Source organism: Pavona decussata, unplaced genomic scaffold, assembly GCF_977016875.1.
Source record: "Pavona decussata unplaced genomic scaffold, jaPavDecu1.1 SCAFFOLD_8, whole genome shotgun sequence".
Classification (NCBI taxonomy): domain Eukaryota; kingdom Metazoa; phylum Cnidaria; class Anthozoa; order Scleractinia; family Agariciidae; genus Pavona; species Pavona decussata.
This window is the reverse complement of record NW_028145431.1, coordinates 2,068,913-2,085,000: the sequence shown is the minus strand read 5'-3', so window position 1 is coordinate 2,085,000 and position 16,088 is coordinate 2,068,913. Positions and strand designations below refer to the sequence as shown.

The following is a 16,088-nucleotide window of genomic DNA, read 5'->3' as shown; positions in this document are numbered from 1 at the left end:
ACATATTATAGTCAAACCATAAGCAATCACTTGGGGGTGGGAGGGGGGGGGGGGTAGAAACATAACAATTACTTTGTTTCAGTCGTTTAGTCCTGGATGTGCCCCCATTTTTAGTACATAACTGTCTCAGTCCACAAGTGTAGCCAGGTCTCATTTTTCAGATGTTCACACTATCTTATGTGCCAAAAGCACCCAGGGCGCTGAAGGAGACTTACAATACTACAATACTGTAGTTCAAACCAGGTGACCTCTGTGAGTAAAGTACTAAAATAATATGTGAAACAGGTAATCATATTATGTACCACAGTCCTCTGCTCCATACTGTTCTGGAAATGAATATAAGTGACTTGGTATTCCTTTAGGCATCTGGGCATCTCTTTGGTGTCTTACTCTGTGTGAATTCCACACTGTCTCTCTGAATATGTTCATTTCTTTCTGGATCACAGGGATATATATGAAGGCCAACAGGTTTCTACAAGATAAAACCAAACTGTAAAACAACCAACAACACTGACAACTTACAGTAATCAACCTTATAAAATATAAAATAGATAACAACAGTCACTATCCTTTGAAAGAAAAAGGTGTTAAAAAATGAATGTACCTGTCATTTTGATTGTTAGGATCATAATGTCCTCGCTCCAGCAACATCATTAACTGCCTTTTGAAAAACCTTTCCAATCGGTTGTGAAGTTCCCGCCACCATCTTTCAATCTGTGTTTAAGACAGAATAGAGGACTTGGTCAGAAACTACCCTTTACTTGTATGATTTAACTTGAACTTAACAATAAACTACACAATAATACCTTATTACTTGTGGATGGGCCATAATGAACAGCATCAGTTCCATTACTAGCAGCATCTCGTTGTTGCCTCAAGTAAGAATGAATGGTGGCCATATAACCAGTTTCTGTTCTCTTGTCAAGCCTGAGATTATTACTAATGACTTGGAGAAAAAAGTAGATTCAGAACACAGAGACACTTTTCATCATAAGATGTACATCTCTTTGCTTGTAATAATGCAGTAAACCTGGTTACCAAGCATAATGAGTTACATATATATGAAGAAAAATTGTTATTCTTTTCCTTCATGGTTATCATTATTCTTTTCCTGTGTGAACTTAATCTGACTCAGCCTGTATACAATCACAATGCATGTCAAATCATAACTATGTTATTTATTATTCGTATTATTTAGTACAGTACCTCTCATTTCAATTCCTGTTAAATTATTGTGCTCAGAAAACTACTATATACTATGCTTCTTTACTTAATAAATCAGTCAATGTTACTCCCTCCTACAAACTGGAAAATTCTTAGAATTCAGCAAGGAAAATGTTTCTTCTTAGTTGTAAATATCCCTTTAGATAAATGAGAATTTGGAAGAATTACTTCTAAATTTCACTGAGCCCACAAGTCAGGTTGGGGAGAAAAAACGTGTGTGTGTACAGGAGAGGAAAGGAAAGGGTTGGGGTAAAGAAGACCGAGATTAAAATTGACTGGTGTACATATCTCACCTTTTGACTCATACAAGTGTTGTAAATACCACCTTCCAATAATTTTGGGGTCGGAGTTTGAGGTCCAGAGCTTTAAGTACAGTACATATCCACTATATGCATCTTGGAGTCCATATACAGCCAAGGGGAATGTAGAATTCATGAATCCCATTAGTTTATCGTGACCATCACCAGAATGAGTATGATTTGGCCCCTGCAGTACATTACAACAAAGATCCCTTATAACATTTTCAGTGAGTACAACAATGAATATACAAAAGAGAAATCGACAACGTAACACCCCACAGGTACAATGTGTAAAGAATAATCAAGTGGCTTTACTTCAAGGTAAAAGAAAATAGGTATTTCAGAGCATAAATTATGAGCACTGCTGTCTGCTGTTATAAAGAAGACACTTACCATTGATGTGAAAGTACCGGCAGCTCCTCTCTTGTGCTTTCTTTTCCCCACACCTCCCCTCCGTTCAAGACCATCCGGATCTAATTCAGTCATTAAATCGTAGACCAAATTTCGAGGCACTGCTAGTTGGTGCTGTTCCCGTATCTTGCGTTGCATAGAGCGGTAACCCAGAAGCTGGCCTGGCCCTTGTAGTTCACTCTGCAATGCTGCTTCTACCTCCTTCAGGTCGGTATTGTATTCAATGTACTTGATATCAAAATATGCCAATCTCCTGCTTAAAGTTCCTAAGCTCCAAGCATACTGGGCATAATCTCGGGACACAAAGTCTAAAATTTCCCTTCTAGACAAATTCTGAAGTATGTATCGCTTTAAATCTTGTTTTAATTCAGCGTCCTCTTGCCAATCTGGGTTTCTTATGCGACTGGCCATATTAAACTCGTTGGTAATATAGACTACGTCCGAACTGCAGCGTTATCAGACCAACACAAGTAATTTAACTAAACGCAGCGAGTCGCGCTCTTTTTGCGCGGGAAACAGCTATCCGCTGGCCTACAACGTCAGGTACTTCATGTACTGGGTCCTATCCGCTGCCCGGAAACGTCACGGGCTACGAGAACACTGGGCCAGTCGAACAAAACTTAAATTGAGTTTTGAAACGCTATGAGAACGATGGGCCAGTGTGTGGAGCACTGTTCTCATAGTTATTTCACAAGGATATCCTTTCTTTATTTTGATTTTTGGGGTTGAGATTTTACTGTTGTTTTCAATGTCCATTTGAAATGATATTTTCTATTTGGATTCAATGTACATGTATGTTTTTCCCATTTATTTTTATCACATTTTTTTTTAATTCATAAATTTTTTAGTTTCTTTTCAAGCTGTTTTTTTTTTATCTATTTATTTTTAAAACAATAAGAAATTATATTTTGTTTTTATTTAATTTTGACATTATTTCTAAAATTTACGGTTTGTTATAACATTTTGACTGTTTTTCCTTATGAGAACAGTGGGCCACCATAGTAACATAAAAAATGCTAATACAGCAATTCAGCCTTAACTTTTTATCCATCCATCACGAGCCAGAGGCAACCAGATGTGGGAATATTCACCAATTCGGGTTGCTAAGGGGTGATGTCATAACACAAACAATATATTTGTTTAGACACATTATAAACATAGGCGGATGTTATACACTGTATATCCTCTCTGGTTCATCCATTTTAGAGTCCTAGCATCACTGTATGCTTGAGTACATGTGTTATGTTTATTGTAACCGATACACTGTTGTGCATTCTGTCCGCTTGTAGACCATTCATCTTGCAAGAACATGTAAGCTTTGCTTGCCGCTTTTTAGGCTATTATGACAATTTCCTGCCACATCACATTGGTACAAAGTCATGTCTTGTTCAGCTCTTAATTTGTATTTCTGGCAGCTTTTAAATGGTCTGATACCTGTACATAGCATTAGTTAACACTTTTGTTGAATCCGGTAGTGGCTATAATTGGCTAAACAACTGGGGCCAGGAGACTAGATTAGTGAACCCAATTTCTCAAACCTCCTGATAGCTCAAATCTTTTTTTTTTTGCTTGAAGGTTTGAGAAATCAGGATTCCACTGTACATAATATTTATTTAGGTACTTTTCTTGTACAAACAAAAAGGAACTGTGGCTGCCAGCAACCTAGTTTGTACCTTAATAACATGCATTCACTTCAATGATAAATTCTTGACTTAGTCCTGCCATAAACAACTCAGAACTGTATTTTCAAACAACATGGTAGTAGCTAAAATTATTAGTAAATTATAGCAGGGCTATTACATGTACTTGGCTGCTGAGGGCCCATCGGGATATTATTTCACTGTAAATGATTGTATATTGAATTTTGTTTGTTTGTTTGCCTTTCAGGAGGAAGAGTCATTTGACAAGTGTGTCGACGAGACTACATTCCCAAGAATTATTGGTTCTGGGGATTTTTGGTCCCTGGATCCTCTCTGCATAGCTGCAGAGGGAGAAGAACTTGTCATGCTGGGTGCTGGATCGTCCGTGGCTAATGCTCTGGGACTTCTTCTTGCTGTGTATTATGTATTTGACATTGCCTATCCAGCCAAGGCCAGTAATGTTTACTTTTTTTGTGAAACGTTGATCGGCATTGAACAAGATGCCAAAAAAAGAATAGCTATAAACAAGTTCATTTCAGCCCTCTGAGGTGGCTCAAAACTGTTTCAAGCTCTTTTGATGATGTGAATTTTGTTGGGTGGTTATAACTACTCTTTATCAGTTGATGCAAAAATCATGGTATCAATTAAAAAACTGCCTAATTATTGGGAAACATGTTGCTGTGAATTTTGTGGTACCATAACAAGAATATGACATTCTAAGAACACTCAATTTTAGCTTATGGCAACCTGTTATATATAAAGGATGATTGCAACTTGTTACCAACGATTGGGAATTTTTATGATACCATTATTGTAGCATAACTTGATAAACAGTGGCAGTATTCATCCTTCAAAGTTTAGCTGATAGGAAAGTGCTAGAAACTGTTGCCAGCCTCCTTAAAGTCAATTTTATAATGCAAGTGACCACCATAGTTTTATTTTTTAACCTTTATCTTGTAAAAAGCTTCTTTGGCCTTAGTGACAGTAACATTAGTGGCTGTTGGAAGCTGTGCCACTCCTAAATTAGTAATCTTCAAAACTTCCACTTTTCAAGAGTTACAATGTTTACAATCTCTTTGTACACCAAAATCTTATACATGTATTTCCACAATGCTGTTTCTTTGTTGGTCACTTGCAGATTGATACGTGTTTACACTGTATCTCAGAAGGAGAAGTGCGTATTACTTGTTTTGAAAGACATTTGCACAAATTATTGGTTTCAGAAAATCAGGGTTTTATTAAGATTTTTAAACAGGTCGAGATTATACATGTAGTTATTTAAATGTATTTTTGTTGTTTTGTTAATGGAAAAAAGTAGATATGTTGCACTGTAAGTAAACAGCCCAAGTTGCATATGCAGGTTTTGTTAGGGAGGAAATTAATTATTTATATTGGAGAAAATTATTTAAGAATGTAAACAGAAAATTGTGAAATTATCAAATGGTTTTGTGGAAGTGTAATTTAGATATACAAGTTAAGTGTTAATTTTTTGTTTTCTATATTTGTGTACATGCTACATATTATTTCTGTTTATTATATGGCTCTGTCTCACAAGGACTGGGAACTACCAAATTCACAAATTTAATTGGCTGAAATGGATATTGGCCGCGGTCTAGATTTTCCCATCTAGACCGGCATCTGGACCAGTAATGTTTTGAAGTGAAAAAGTTGCAAACTAAAATGCAAAATCATTGACTGTTTTCATCTAACAATATTTATTTCTGTAAGTGCCAAAACGCTGATGAGAAAAAAAGTAAACATTATGAGCAAACTTTGGAAGAATTGAAATTCGGCTCATCCAACGCTGTTCACAAGCAAAATGTCAGTGATTGCAACCTAGTTGCATTAAGTGAAATGAATTGTTCTTGTTTTTGCCATATAATAAACAACTCATTAACTGAGCCAAGTCAGTCTGTATGGGAGAATCTTGACCTGCAGACCTCACTGCATTCGGTTTGTACTTACGACCTTGGTCAAGATTCTTCCATACAGACCTCCTGCTCGGTTAATAAGAGCTAAGTACTTACTTCATACAAGTTCACATAATTTGCATTTTTCCCATGTCAAATAGGGTTGCTTGTGATTGAGCTTCTGAGCTTCTACTGTTTTAAAATTAAACCAATAGTACCTATCGTATTAGCGTTTTCTAGAGACTTGAATCATTTTTGCATGTCGACCGTGCAGTTATTACAATTAAAGCTAAATAATTAAAGAGAAATTAATATATATTTTTATACCAATAAGCAATATAAATTTCTTACTGGAAATATTCTGCTAATAAATTATTGAATACACGAGGGTTAGTGATATTGTTTTTGCTGCTCATTTAGTACCAGCTATTTTGACAGGAAAAATTGATGCTGCATACATGTATTACCCAAATGGATTGAGGTGAGAGTTACTCCAAAGAGGACTTATTTGGGACCTATCAATTAACTCCATTTTAGAGTTATAGTAACTCCACTAGAAGTAAACTAGGATTAAAAATTACTCAATAATAAGAGTGACAATAAGAGTAAATTTAACTCCAATTTGGGAGTTAAATTTAGGAGTTAAAAGTACTCCAAAAAAGGAGTTATTTTGGACCTAAAATTTTAACTCCATTTCAGAGTTATAACAACTCTACTAGGAGTCAAAAAATACTCCACTACAAGAGTTACTTTAACCCCCAAATTAGAGTCAATTTAACTCCAATTTGGGAGTTAAATTTAGGAGTTAAAAGTACTCCAAAAAAGGAGTTATTTTGGACCTAAAATGTTAACTCCATTTTAGAGTTATAATAGCTCCACTAGGAGTAAAAACTACTCCACAAGAGTTACTTTAACCCCCAAATTATAGTAAATTTAACTCCAATTTGGGAGTTAAATTTAGGAGTTAAAAGTACTCCAAAAAAGGAGTTATTTTGGACCTAAAATTTTAACTCCATTTTTGGAGTTAAAACAACTCCTTGAAAATTACTGTGCATGGTGTGCTCTTCGTAATATAAAAGGAGAACTGCTAGCTTCGATCCTCAATTATATATGTTACAGCCACTAGTATCACTGAACTAGATGTCCAAGATGAACTCTCCAAAGATCGTTGCTTTCTTTTATCTCTGTGTTATGATTGCCTCCTGCACAGTTTTGGCTCAGTGGAATTGCCCTTTCGACTACCGCTGTGGAAAACGAGAGGTATGACCCACTAATGTCTCCGTTGTAACATTTTTAACACCTCTGTAAGGTTTCCCATGGTGAAGCTAGCTGAACATTAACTGCAACTGTTCTGCACAATGCTCTGAGCAAGCTAAATGTAAAAGGCGATCTGAACTTGAACTCAACGAAAGTAGAAGATCTTTTCCTGTTATGTTTTAAGCCACTCGAGTGTCGTTTAAGAAACGGTTAAGGCAACGGTAGTCGCCAAAATAGGCTTATTCGATCTAAAACTCCGAAGAAATTCGCACATGTACGTTATGAAGTTCACATTTTTGATAGTTCAGTTGTTGAGTCTTATAAAACCTTTCGTTAACTTCATTTGACAAAATGGCTTATTAATTCCACTATAAAAAGCATCTTGACAGGAAAAAGGTTACCGCTGTTGACGAAACAGAGAACAAAAAAATTGATAGGGCAAACGTTAAGTAGCTGTGTAAGCTACCTTTTAAAAGTACACAATAAACAAAAGTCACCAGATGATTTTTTTTACAAGCGACTATTTCAAAGCTAAGAAGGATAATTATCTTCTTATGAATTAAAACATACTCAAAACATCAGGAGAAGAATGAAAATCATCATTTTGGCTGAATATGTCTTGATAGCTTATCGACTAAGGACACTAAACTTTCATACTGACACAAATTAAGGTGGACTCTATCAGCGCGAAAAGAATTATAGAACTAAACAAAAAATTCAAACTGAAGAATTTTAAAAGAAAGTTTTACTTTTTTCGGCGTTAGAAAGAGATAGATTTAAATTCATTCGTTTTACATTTAATTTCTATAGCTGTGAAGAAATAGCTAATATAAACTGCGCAATGAAATGTATAAATTCGAGGTTACAGACAGCCAGTTGGCCCCTCCGCCGTCCGCGTTAATGAAGAAAAAATATTCGTTGTTAAAAGAGATGGAAATTAAAGATTGAGAGTGTTTTTCCCCGCAGTTATCCGATGCTAAGATGAATGACGATGCGATTTCCAAAAACCTCATGGATCGACTTCGCTTGCTGAGAAGCTTTCGTCCCAGTCCTGACGGAGGAAAGCCAGTGAAGGCAGAGCGGAGACTGGACAACAGAGCAGACACTGCAGACCTCAAAGGCTCATGGCCATGGGAAGAATGAAGATGACGTCGAGAATCAAGACTTTGCTGATAAATCTAAATTATAAAGAAATAAATTAAAGAGACTATTTGAATACTGATAAAAAACGATTTAGAGAAACATTTCAACAAGAAAATTAACGATAGTAAAACAGCATGACGTTTCGACGACTTCATGTCGTCATTGTCAAATGAGTAAAATGGAAATAACGGAAAGGCATATTTATAGGTATTGAAAGTGAGAAAATAAATTAGCATGAAAGCATTCAGTTGAAGTCGTTGAAACGTCATGCTGTTTTACTATCGTTAATTTTCTTGTTAAAATATTTGAATACTGTAATACTACTACTAATAATAATAAGATTGCTATCAATTTCTCAAGCGCTTTGAAAATAAATTTGCCTATATATATATATATATTTACATTGCAGTTGCTTATACTCTTATATATTTAGAAGCCGATGATTTTATTTTTGTTGTTGCCGTGTAGTATATTAATGTACGTACATGTGAACTTACTCAGTTAAAAAGCGATTAGTTTGAGTTTTTGAGTTTGGGCGAAAGTAAAAGAGCCCACAAAACCGAACCTATAGCTGTGAAGCAATAAACATGGCAAGGGTTAGGGAGCATCGTGCTTAGAATTTTGGTCGAAGAATACCGTATTTACTCGAATAAGCGCCGCGGCGCTTATTTAATTTTTCGTGTTTCCTGTGCGGCGCTTATTCGAGGGCGGCGCTTATTAAAAGGCTCGTACCACAAAGCCAAAACATTTTGATTGTACAAGCAAACGCTGACAATCTCCTTACTGCAACAGTTACAGGGAAGAGAAAGAGGGGGGTTGGGCTTGTCGTACCGGCGAAGTTTACAGTCTTCACGCAAGAACTTAAGAACGCGAACATTTGGAAGAGAGAACGGAATGAAAGAGCATCAAGATATACTCACTTCGAACTGAAAAATATCACTGTTGATGGAAATAAATTCCCATTGCTGGCTTAGAACCGCATTGCAACGATTACAGTGTACTTTTATCATCTTATGGAAACACTCAAACAAGCGCCGCACCAGAGCTGCGGCGCTTATTCGAGGGCGGCGCTTATTTAACCATTCCGCTCCATGCGCGGCGCTTAATCGAGGGCGGCGCTTATTCCGGGGCGGCGCTTATTCGAGTAAATATGGTAGTCGTTAGATATTTAAGCAGGCTCATGATTTTACAAGTAAATGTAAATCCCTTCTTGTAAGGTAATCCGGCTGCCGGAATCCAGGAAATTTTTGCCCCTGGAAGCTGAAATCCAAACAAACCTTGATGCTCGTTAACTTACCCTGCTTATATCTCGTGTCTGCTCAATTAATTGTTTGAGATCCAATGCAATCAAAAATCGAAAATTCTATTGATTCGTTTTCACCAAACTATAACAAGTCTCAATAAACTTGTTTCAAAAGGTAATATTTGGACTTGTGAATTACATTTCATTTAAAATAAATTTAGGTGGGGCTTCAATCCAAGTATAGTTGTTTTGCAATTTTTGATGGTTTAAAGCATAAAAAAGGTGCTTATTTTTTTTTTTTTTGAGGAAATTCTAAAGGGTCACCATTTAAATGAAATCCCAGCTGGATATTGGCCAATATTATAAAGCGTTGCATTGTCGATTATGCTATACAAGAGGCTTGATTCTGTGGAACAAAGCCTAAACTGTTGTCATTCAAATGAAAGCTACTGAGCAGCACTTCTATAAAATGAAGTGGACCTTGCCTTTAAGTTTGTAGGTGAAATCTTAAATTGTGACCATTCAAATGAAAGCTACTGAACAGTACTTTCCTGTGGAGCTGTTTATTATGCTGTACAAGTTGGTTCTAACTTTTAAGTTTGTGGATGAAACCCAAGGTATGACTATTCAAATGAACGCTATTAAGCAATACATATCTACGGTGCTGTTTATTTTAGTATTTTACGAACGAAATTCCAGGTGACGGTTTCAGTCCTCAAATTTGTTCCTCGCTCGACGCTCAAGTGCATGCTGGTACCAGTAAAGAACATGAAAAAAAGTGCGTCACCGAAATAAACAGTTCAAACCAACCTGTCTTTTACGTCCGCATAGGTATGAATACGGGCAGCCCCAAGGATCCTGCGAGATCACAAGCAACGGTGCCGAGACGATAAAAACACAAAACAAGGCGAAAAACACACGGAAATTTATCTTCCTTCCTTCTGTGGCGTTTTGATAGAGTTTGACTTACTAAACTTGTAACTGTCATAGATTGTGACTAAGGCCCGGTTCAGACGCCGAACTTTTCATGAGCCGAACCTAATACCTCGAATTAAGTACATGAAAAGTTCGGCGTCTGAATCAGTTGAGAAATGCTGTTTCAATTTGGAATGGCTCAGCCGTTCTTCCCGCCTGGCTCAGCTGGGAATTTCGGCTTTGGAACGGCTTTGATTCAGACGTCAAACTTTTCATGAGCCGAACCTAATGCATAAATTATTATAACGTATTTCAAATAAAAAAGTAATTAAAAAAACTCTAACATTTCGATTGGTTTTGCTTCAAGTAAATTAAGTTCGGCTAATTAAGTTCGGCGTCTGAATCAAAAGGCGGGATTTTCGTGATTTGGGCCGACCTTAATTTGAATTAAGTTCGGCTCATGAAAAGTTCGGCGTCTGAACTGGGCCTTAGGGACCGTTCATTTTTTATGAGCATGGGGGGGCTGGTGGGATTTGGGGGGGGGACCACGAGAAAAAAAATGGCACTAAAGGGGGGGGGGCTACCAAAAAAAAATTAGTGAAAGAGGGGGGGGGGGGTCACCAGCAATAATTGGCTAGTAGAGGAAATTGAAAGTGGCTCAACACAGAAACAGATGAAGAAATTGAATATTATTTCAATTTTATTTAATACGATTTTCCTAACCACTTTTAATTTGTTATAATTTGTACATACTGAGGTCGAAATCTGCATTTTATATTAACAACAACTGAGGAAATGAAGCATATCTGTTGGAAAAGCAATAATGAATATAAACTGAAGTAGACACCTATGTTTGTACAAGTTCAAATTAATATAAAAACGTAACAGTCTCACTATTGAATCATCCGTGGGGGAGTAGTTTTCTACAAAGTGGTTGTACTCAGAACTATAACAATAGATTGTTTAATGTTCTGTTTAATAGTACTCACTTTTATAAAGGCTGTTGATTAGTAAATTTTTTGAACCCAGGAGTATCAGTAGACTCGGTAGTATGCCTAGTGTGAACATCCAGATTAGTTTTTAATAATAGAACTGTTGTTGGTGACTTCAGTTGACGGTAAATCTGAGCCGCAGGCTATCTTCAGAAAAGCTTGTAACTGTCATTTTTAATAGCAGTACTTTAATATCCAGGCGCGTAGGAGGGGGGGGGGGGGGTTGAGGGGTTCGAACGAACCCCCTTTGAAGATCAATAATGGCGGAAGAAAAAGCACAATGAGGAGGTTGAACAACTACATGAGGTGTACCATGCGAGAGAGTAGAATGTCCGCCCTGATTCTAATGCATATCAAATATGATATGCCTGTCAATCTTGACGAGATAGCCAATTTGTTCGAAGGCCTACACCCGTGAATGATGCAGTTTACCAGCTTGGTGTATGACTATCAGCAGATCGAATAGTTATCAGAACTTGACAGGGCGCGGAATGTACATTGAACTTTCTTGTTTAAGTTGAAACAATTATGCCGTAGAAATGATGTATATAGCTTAAAAAGCTGCTGTAAAACAAATTTGTGATTTGCCTAAAATAGGTCTCAAAATGTAGGAAATGAGGTTTCTAGGAACCTAGATTTTCAAAAATTTCCGGGGGAGCATGCCCCCCGACCCCCCTAGTAAGAGCGCCTCCGGCGCTCAGCAAGATTTGGGGCCCAACAAACACCCCTATCTAACCCTTACCTACGCGCCTGATATCTGTGTGTCCGCTGTTTTTTTCTGTTTAATATGACTTGTAATCGTTGATTGGTATGCTTCGGTCCGTATTTTGTTAGTCAGATCTGTACGAGTATTAATTGTTTCTACTCGAAGGGGAGTAATTTCACGTTAACCATTTGCTTGATTAATTTTTATAGTTCCTTTGAGAATCTAATTTAGGGTTTGCCGTAGCCGTAAACGTGTTGCTATCTATAACACGTTTTTTTAAACAAGAGAAATCTGTACCTAAGCAGAGAACGGTACCTTTTTAATAGTACTGTAAAGAAATCACAGTAACAATTAAATTTATCTTTGACATAAACAGTACATAAGCGTTTTGTTAAAGTTAGGAGTATGATTTGTTTCTGGTTGGGCAGGAGGGGGGGGGGGTCATCAGAAAAAATAGTTTCTGCTTGGGGGGGGGGCATGTGGAAAAAAATTGCATGCTAGGGGGGGGGTCATACAGTTTCGTAGTGGCAATTAACCAAATCCCACCAGCCCCCCCATGCTCATAAAAAATGAACGGTCCCTTAGCAGTACCAACGTGTTCATTTTATAGAGAGCCGTACACTCAATTAGCGAGATCTTATGCAATTTCTTGACACCTCCTTAAGTGGGCTAAACTCTACTATTAATTAATAAGTGTTTATGTATTCGCGTCTTTTGGATTAATTTATTGATGTATTGGCTACAGTAAGGTGTTCTAATCAGCCTTTTCTTTGATAAACATTTTGTCGTAAAAATGCGCAAAATAGAAATTAACGGACGCCAAGACCTCCTCGAAGACAAATTGATTTTGAAAATGGCCTTAGAATTTGAAACGTTCCTTTTAATCGCTTTTTTTTTTATAATAAAACAAGGTCGACGACAAAATGTTTTCACTGTAAAGAAAAGGTGGATTAATTTGGAAGGTTTTTTTTTTCCTGTGGGAGTGAAGGTCGATGTTGATTAATTGCAAATGGTATACTGAAAAATGCAACTAAAAAGGACGTTGGTTCTGTTCCATCAGTATACCACGCATTTCTCTCCTTTATCGGCGCATTAACCAATTTGAGTTGAATTCAGGCGCCTCTTCACCTTTCTTAAACGCCGGAAAAACGTGGTGTTAATGGTCTTCAGTGACCAGAATTATGCAGAAATAACTAACCCCACCAAAGCCTTTGCGTTTCCTGTTTACAATATTTATTCCCTGCTTGAATTTTTTAATTTAAGACGATGTAATGAAGTACGCATATCGTATTACAAATGAAGTAATCGGAAAAAATAAGTACGATCTATAGTAATATATAAAACCCATGTTATTAAGAGAAGTTTGAATACAAAAATGCTTTTGAAACTTCAGACAATCACTTTTCATTAAGGTATTCATGACCAAACTTAAACAGGTAGAAAGTGTTGTTTGAGAATTGTCTACAGCAAATCATCCTTTAGTAAACGGTTCATTTAATTACTGAGAACATCCATAACAGTTGAACAAAACCAGTTTTGCCAAAGGCGTTCGGATAAAACATTTTTAAAATTATAATTTGAAAACAAGCGCGTGGTCCTAATTTGGCTTTCTGTAGCTGAAAACTCAAAAAAGCTTTGTTAAGAATGCATTTCGTTTTTCTAAAAGCAGATTGTATTTTTCCTGGATTAGGAAATGGATCACTCATTTGTGGTGTGCTCTTCGTAACATAAAAGGAGAGCTGCTAGCTTCGATCCTCAATCATCCTACAGCAACTCTAGTATCACTAAACAACAACTGAGTTAGATGTTCGAGATGAACTCTCCAAAGATCGTTGCTTTCTTTTATCTCTGTGTTATGATTGCCTCCTGCACAGTTTTGGCCCAGTGGAATTGCCCTTACGACTACCGCTGTGGAAAAAGAGAGGTATGACCCACTAATTTCTCTGTTGTAACAATTTTATCATCTCTGTAAGGTTTCTCAAGGTGAACTCAGCTGAACTGTGACTGTAAATGTCCTGCACAATGTTCTGAAAAAGTAAAATGTAAAACGTGATCTGAAAACTCAACGAAAGTACAAAACCTTTTCCAGTTGTGTTTTGAAATACTCGAATGTCGTTTAAGAAACTTTTGAGGCAAAAAAGATGAAGACTTTTGCTCAATTTTTTGTAGTCGCAAAAATCGCCATGTGTATGAAAACACATTCAAAATTTTTATTAGCCTTTTTTATCCAAAAATCCGAAGAAATTCGCGTATGTGTTATGGAGGCCACATCTTCGATAGTTCAGGTGCTGAGTCATATAAAACTTTTTGTTAACTTTCTTTAATAAAATGGCTCATTATGTCCACTGTAAAAAAGCAGTTTGGCAGGAAAAAAGTAACCGCTGTTGACGAAACAGAGAACAAAAAAATTGATAGGGCAAAAGTTAAGAAGCTGTGTAAACTACCTTTTAAAAGTACACAATAAACAAAAGTCACCAGATGATTTTTTCCCAAGCGACTATTTCAAAGCTAAGAGGGATAATAATCTTATTGTAAATTAAAATATACTCAAAATGGCAGGAGAGGTATAAAAATCATCATTTTGGCTGAATACGCATTGATAGCTTATCGACTAAGGACACTAAGCTTTCATGCTAACACGGATCAAGGCGGACTCTATCCACGCGAAACGAATTATAGAACTAGACCAAAAAATCAAACTGAAGAATTTTAATCGGAAGTTTTACTTTTCTCAGCGTTAGAAAGAAATAGATTTAAATTCCTTCGTTTTCCATTTAATTTCTATAGCTGTGAAGAAACAGCTAATTTAAACTGCGCAATGAAATGTATTAATTCGAGGCCATTGACAACCAGTTGGCCCCTTCAGGGAATGAAGAAAGATATTTGTTGTTAAATTAAAAGAGAAAGAAATTTAAGAGTGAGAGTGGTTTTTCCGCAGTTATCCGATGCTAAGGCTAATGACGATGCGATTTCCAAAAACCTCATGGATCGACTTCGTTTGCTGAGGAGCTTTCGTGCCAGTCCTGAGGGAGGAAAGCCAGTGAAGGCAGCGCGGAGACTGGGCAACAGAACAGAGACTGCGGATCCCAAAGGCTCATGGCCATGGACGAATGAAGAGAACATCGAGAATCAAGACTTTGCTGATAAATCTATATTATAAAGAAATAAATTAAGGACGGTGCCTACTAATAGCGAAATATTTTTGCGCAGTTTATCACTATGCGGGAAAAGCAGTTCTTAGTAGCGGCCTTTAAAATCCGAGAAGAAAATTGGGGGTAGCCACGCATTTTTAGAGATAACTAAGCAACAATTATTCTAAAAAGCAGCAAAATACAAAGCAATGTATGTCGCTTTTTTTCCAAATTGACGCTTTATTATCTCTGAAAAATGCATGGTTACCCCCAATTTTCTTTTTGGATACCAAAACCACTTGCCAAGTTCTGCTTTCTCCGCATAGTTATAAACCGCGCAAAAATATCCCTTTATTAGTAGGCACCACCCGTAGGAACTGGCCCGGGTATCTGGAGATGCACAGAACGTATGCGCAGTAACAATAGTAGGCACCGTCCTTAAAGAGACTGTATAATAATAAGATTGCTATCTATTTGTCAAATGCTTTCAAAATAAATTCGCCAATATATGTTTACATTGCAGTTGCTTATACTCTTATATATTTACAAGCCGATGATTTTATTTTTGTTGTTGCTGTGAAGTATATCAGTGTACGTACAAGTGAACTTACTCAGTAAAAAAGCGATTAGTTTGAGTTTTTGAGTTTGGGCGAAAGTAAATGAGCCCACAAAACCTAAGCTATAGCTGTAAAGTCAGTAATAAACATGGCGAGGACAGGATTAGGAGGCATCGTGCTTAGAATTTTGGTCGAAGAATAGTCGCTGGATATTTAAGCTGGCTCGTGATTTTACAAGAAAATGAAATCCCTTCTTGTAAGGTAATCCGGTTGCTGGAATCCAGGTAATTTTTGCCCCTGGAAGGCGGAATCCAAACAATGGAATCCAGAATCCAGTTTGCGGAAAATAGCCATTTCTAAAGATAAGAGGTGACATCAAGGAAGACTACCTAATAACGGGTTAAAAATGTGAAAATGATGTACACAAACTTGTTCACTTCGATGCTAGTCTAGCGCCATGTTATTCATAGGTCAACCGCGTTTCTCGTTAATTTACCCCGCTCATGTCTCGTGTCTGCTCAATTCATGGATTAAGATCGAATGCAATCAAAAATCGAAATTTCCATTGATTCAGCAGACTAACTTAGCAGTGCATCACGGAGTAAAATAGTTTACGGGAGATCTGTAGCATTCCTCCCCAACGTTGAGGAGGAAAGATTG

At 37.0% G+C, this 16,088-nt stretch overlaps 2 protein-coding genes and 2 long non-coding RNA genes across 4 annotated transcripts in view; 3 read left to right on the top strand and 1 right to left on the bottom strand.

Annotated features, from left to right (window-relative positions):
* LOC146488863 (uncharacterized) overlaps positions 1-2,595 on the bottom strand; it is a 3,428-nt gene extending 833 nt beyond the window's left edge. The window contains exons 1-5 of the mRNA XM_085114141.1: positions 1,917-2,595; positions 1,518-1,710; positions 807-946; positions 605-714; positions 303-472 (exon numbers count right to left, since the gene is read on the bottom strand). Of these exons, the coding sequence (XP_084970267.1) occupies positions 303-472; positions 605-714; positions 807-946; positions 1,518-1,710; positions 1,917-2,345 (1,042 nt within the window). The 5' untranslated portion in view covers positions 2,346-2,595. The remainder of the gene's footprint in view (positions 1-302; positions 473-604; positions 715-806; positions 947-1,517; positions 1,711-1,916) is intronic.
* The window catches only part of LOC146488862 (uncharacterized), a 9,760-nt gene extending 4,050 nt beyond the window's left edge, over positions 1-5,710 (top strand). The window contains exon 2 of the long non-coding RNA XR_014865522.1: positions 3,822-5,710. This is a non-coding gene — a long non-coding RNA (uncharacterized LOC146488862). The remainder of the gene's footprint in view (positions 1-3,821) is intronic.
* Positions 5,711-6,583: 873 nt separating this feature from the next.
* LOC146488861 (uncharacterized) lies at positions 6,584-8,303 on the top strand. Its single transcript, XR_014865182.1, has 2 exons — positions 6,584-6,744; positions 7,708-8,303. It is a non-coding gene; the product is annotated as an uncharacterized LOC146488861 (long non-coding RNA).
* Positions 8,304-13,439: 5,136 nt separating this feature from the next.
* LOC146488860 (uncharacterized) lies at positions 13,440-15,247 on the top strand. The gene is made up of 2 exons (XM_085112497.1): positions 13,440-13,664; positions 14,679-15,247. The coding sequence occupies exons 1-2, from the start codon at positions 13,545-13,547 to the stop codon at positions 14,898-14,900; spliced, it is 342 nt and encodes a 113-aa protein (XP_084968623.1). The 5' UTR covers positions 13,440-13,544; the 3' UTR covers positions 14,901-15,247.
* Positions 15,248-16,088: the final 841 nt, after the last annotated feature.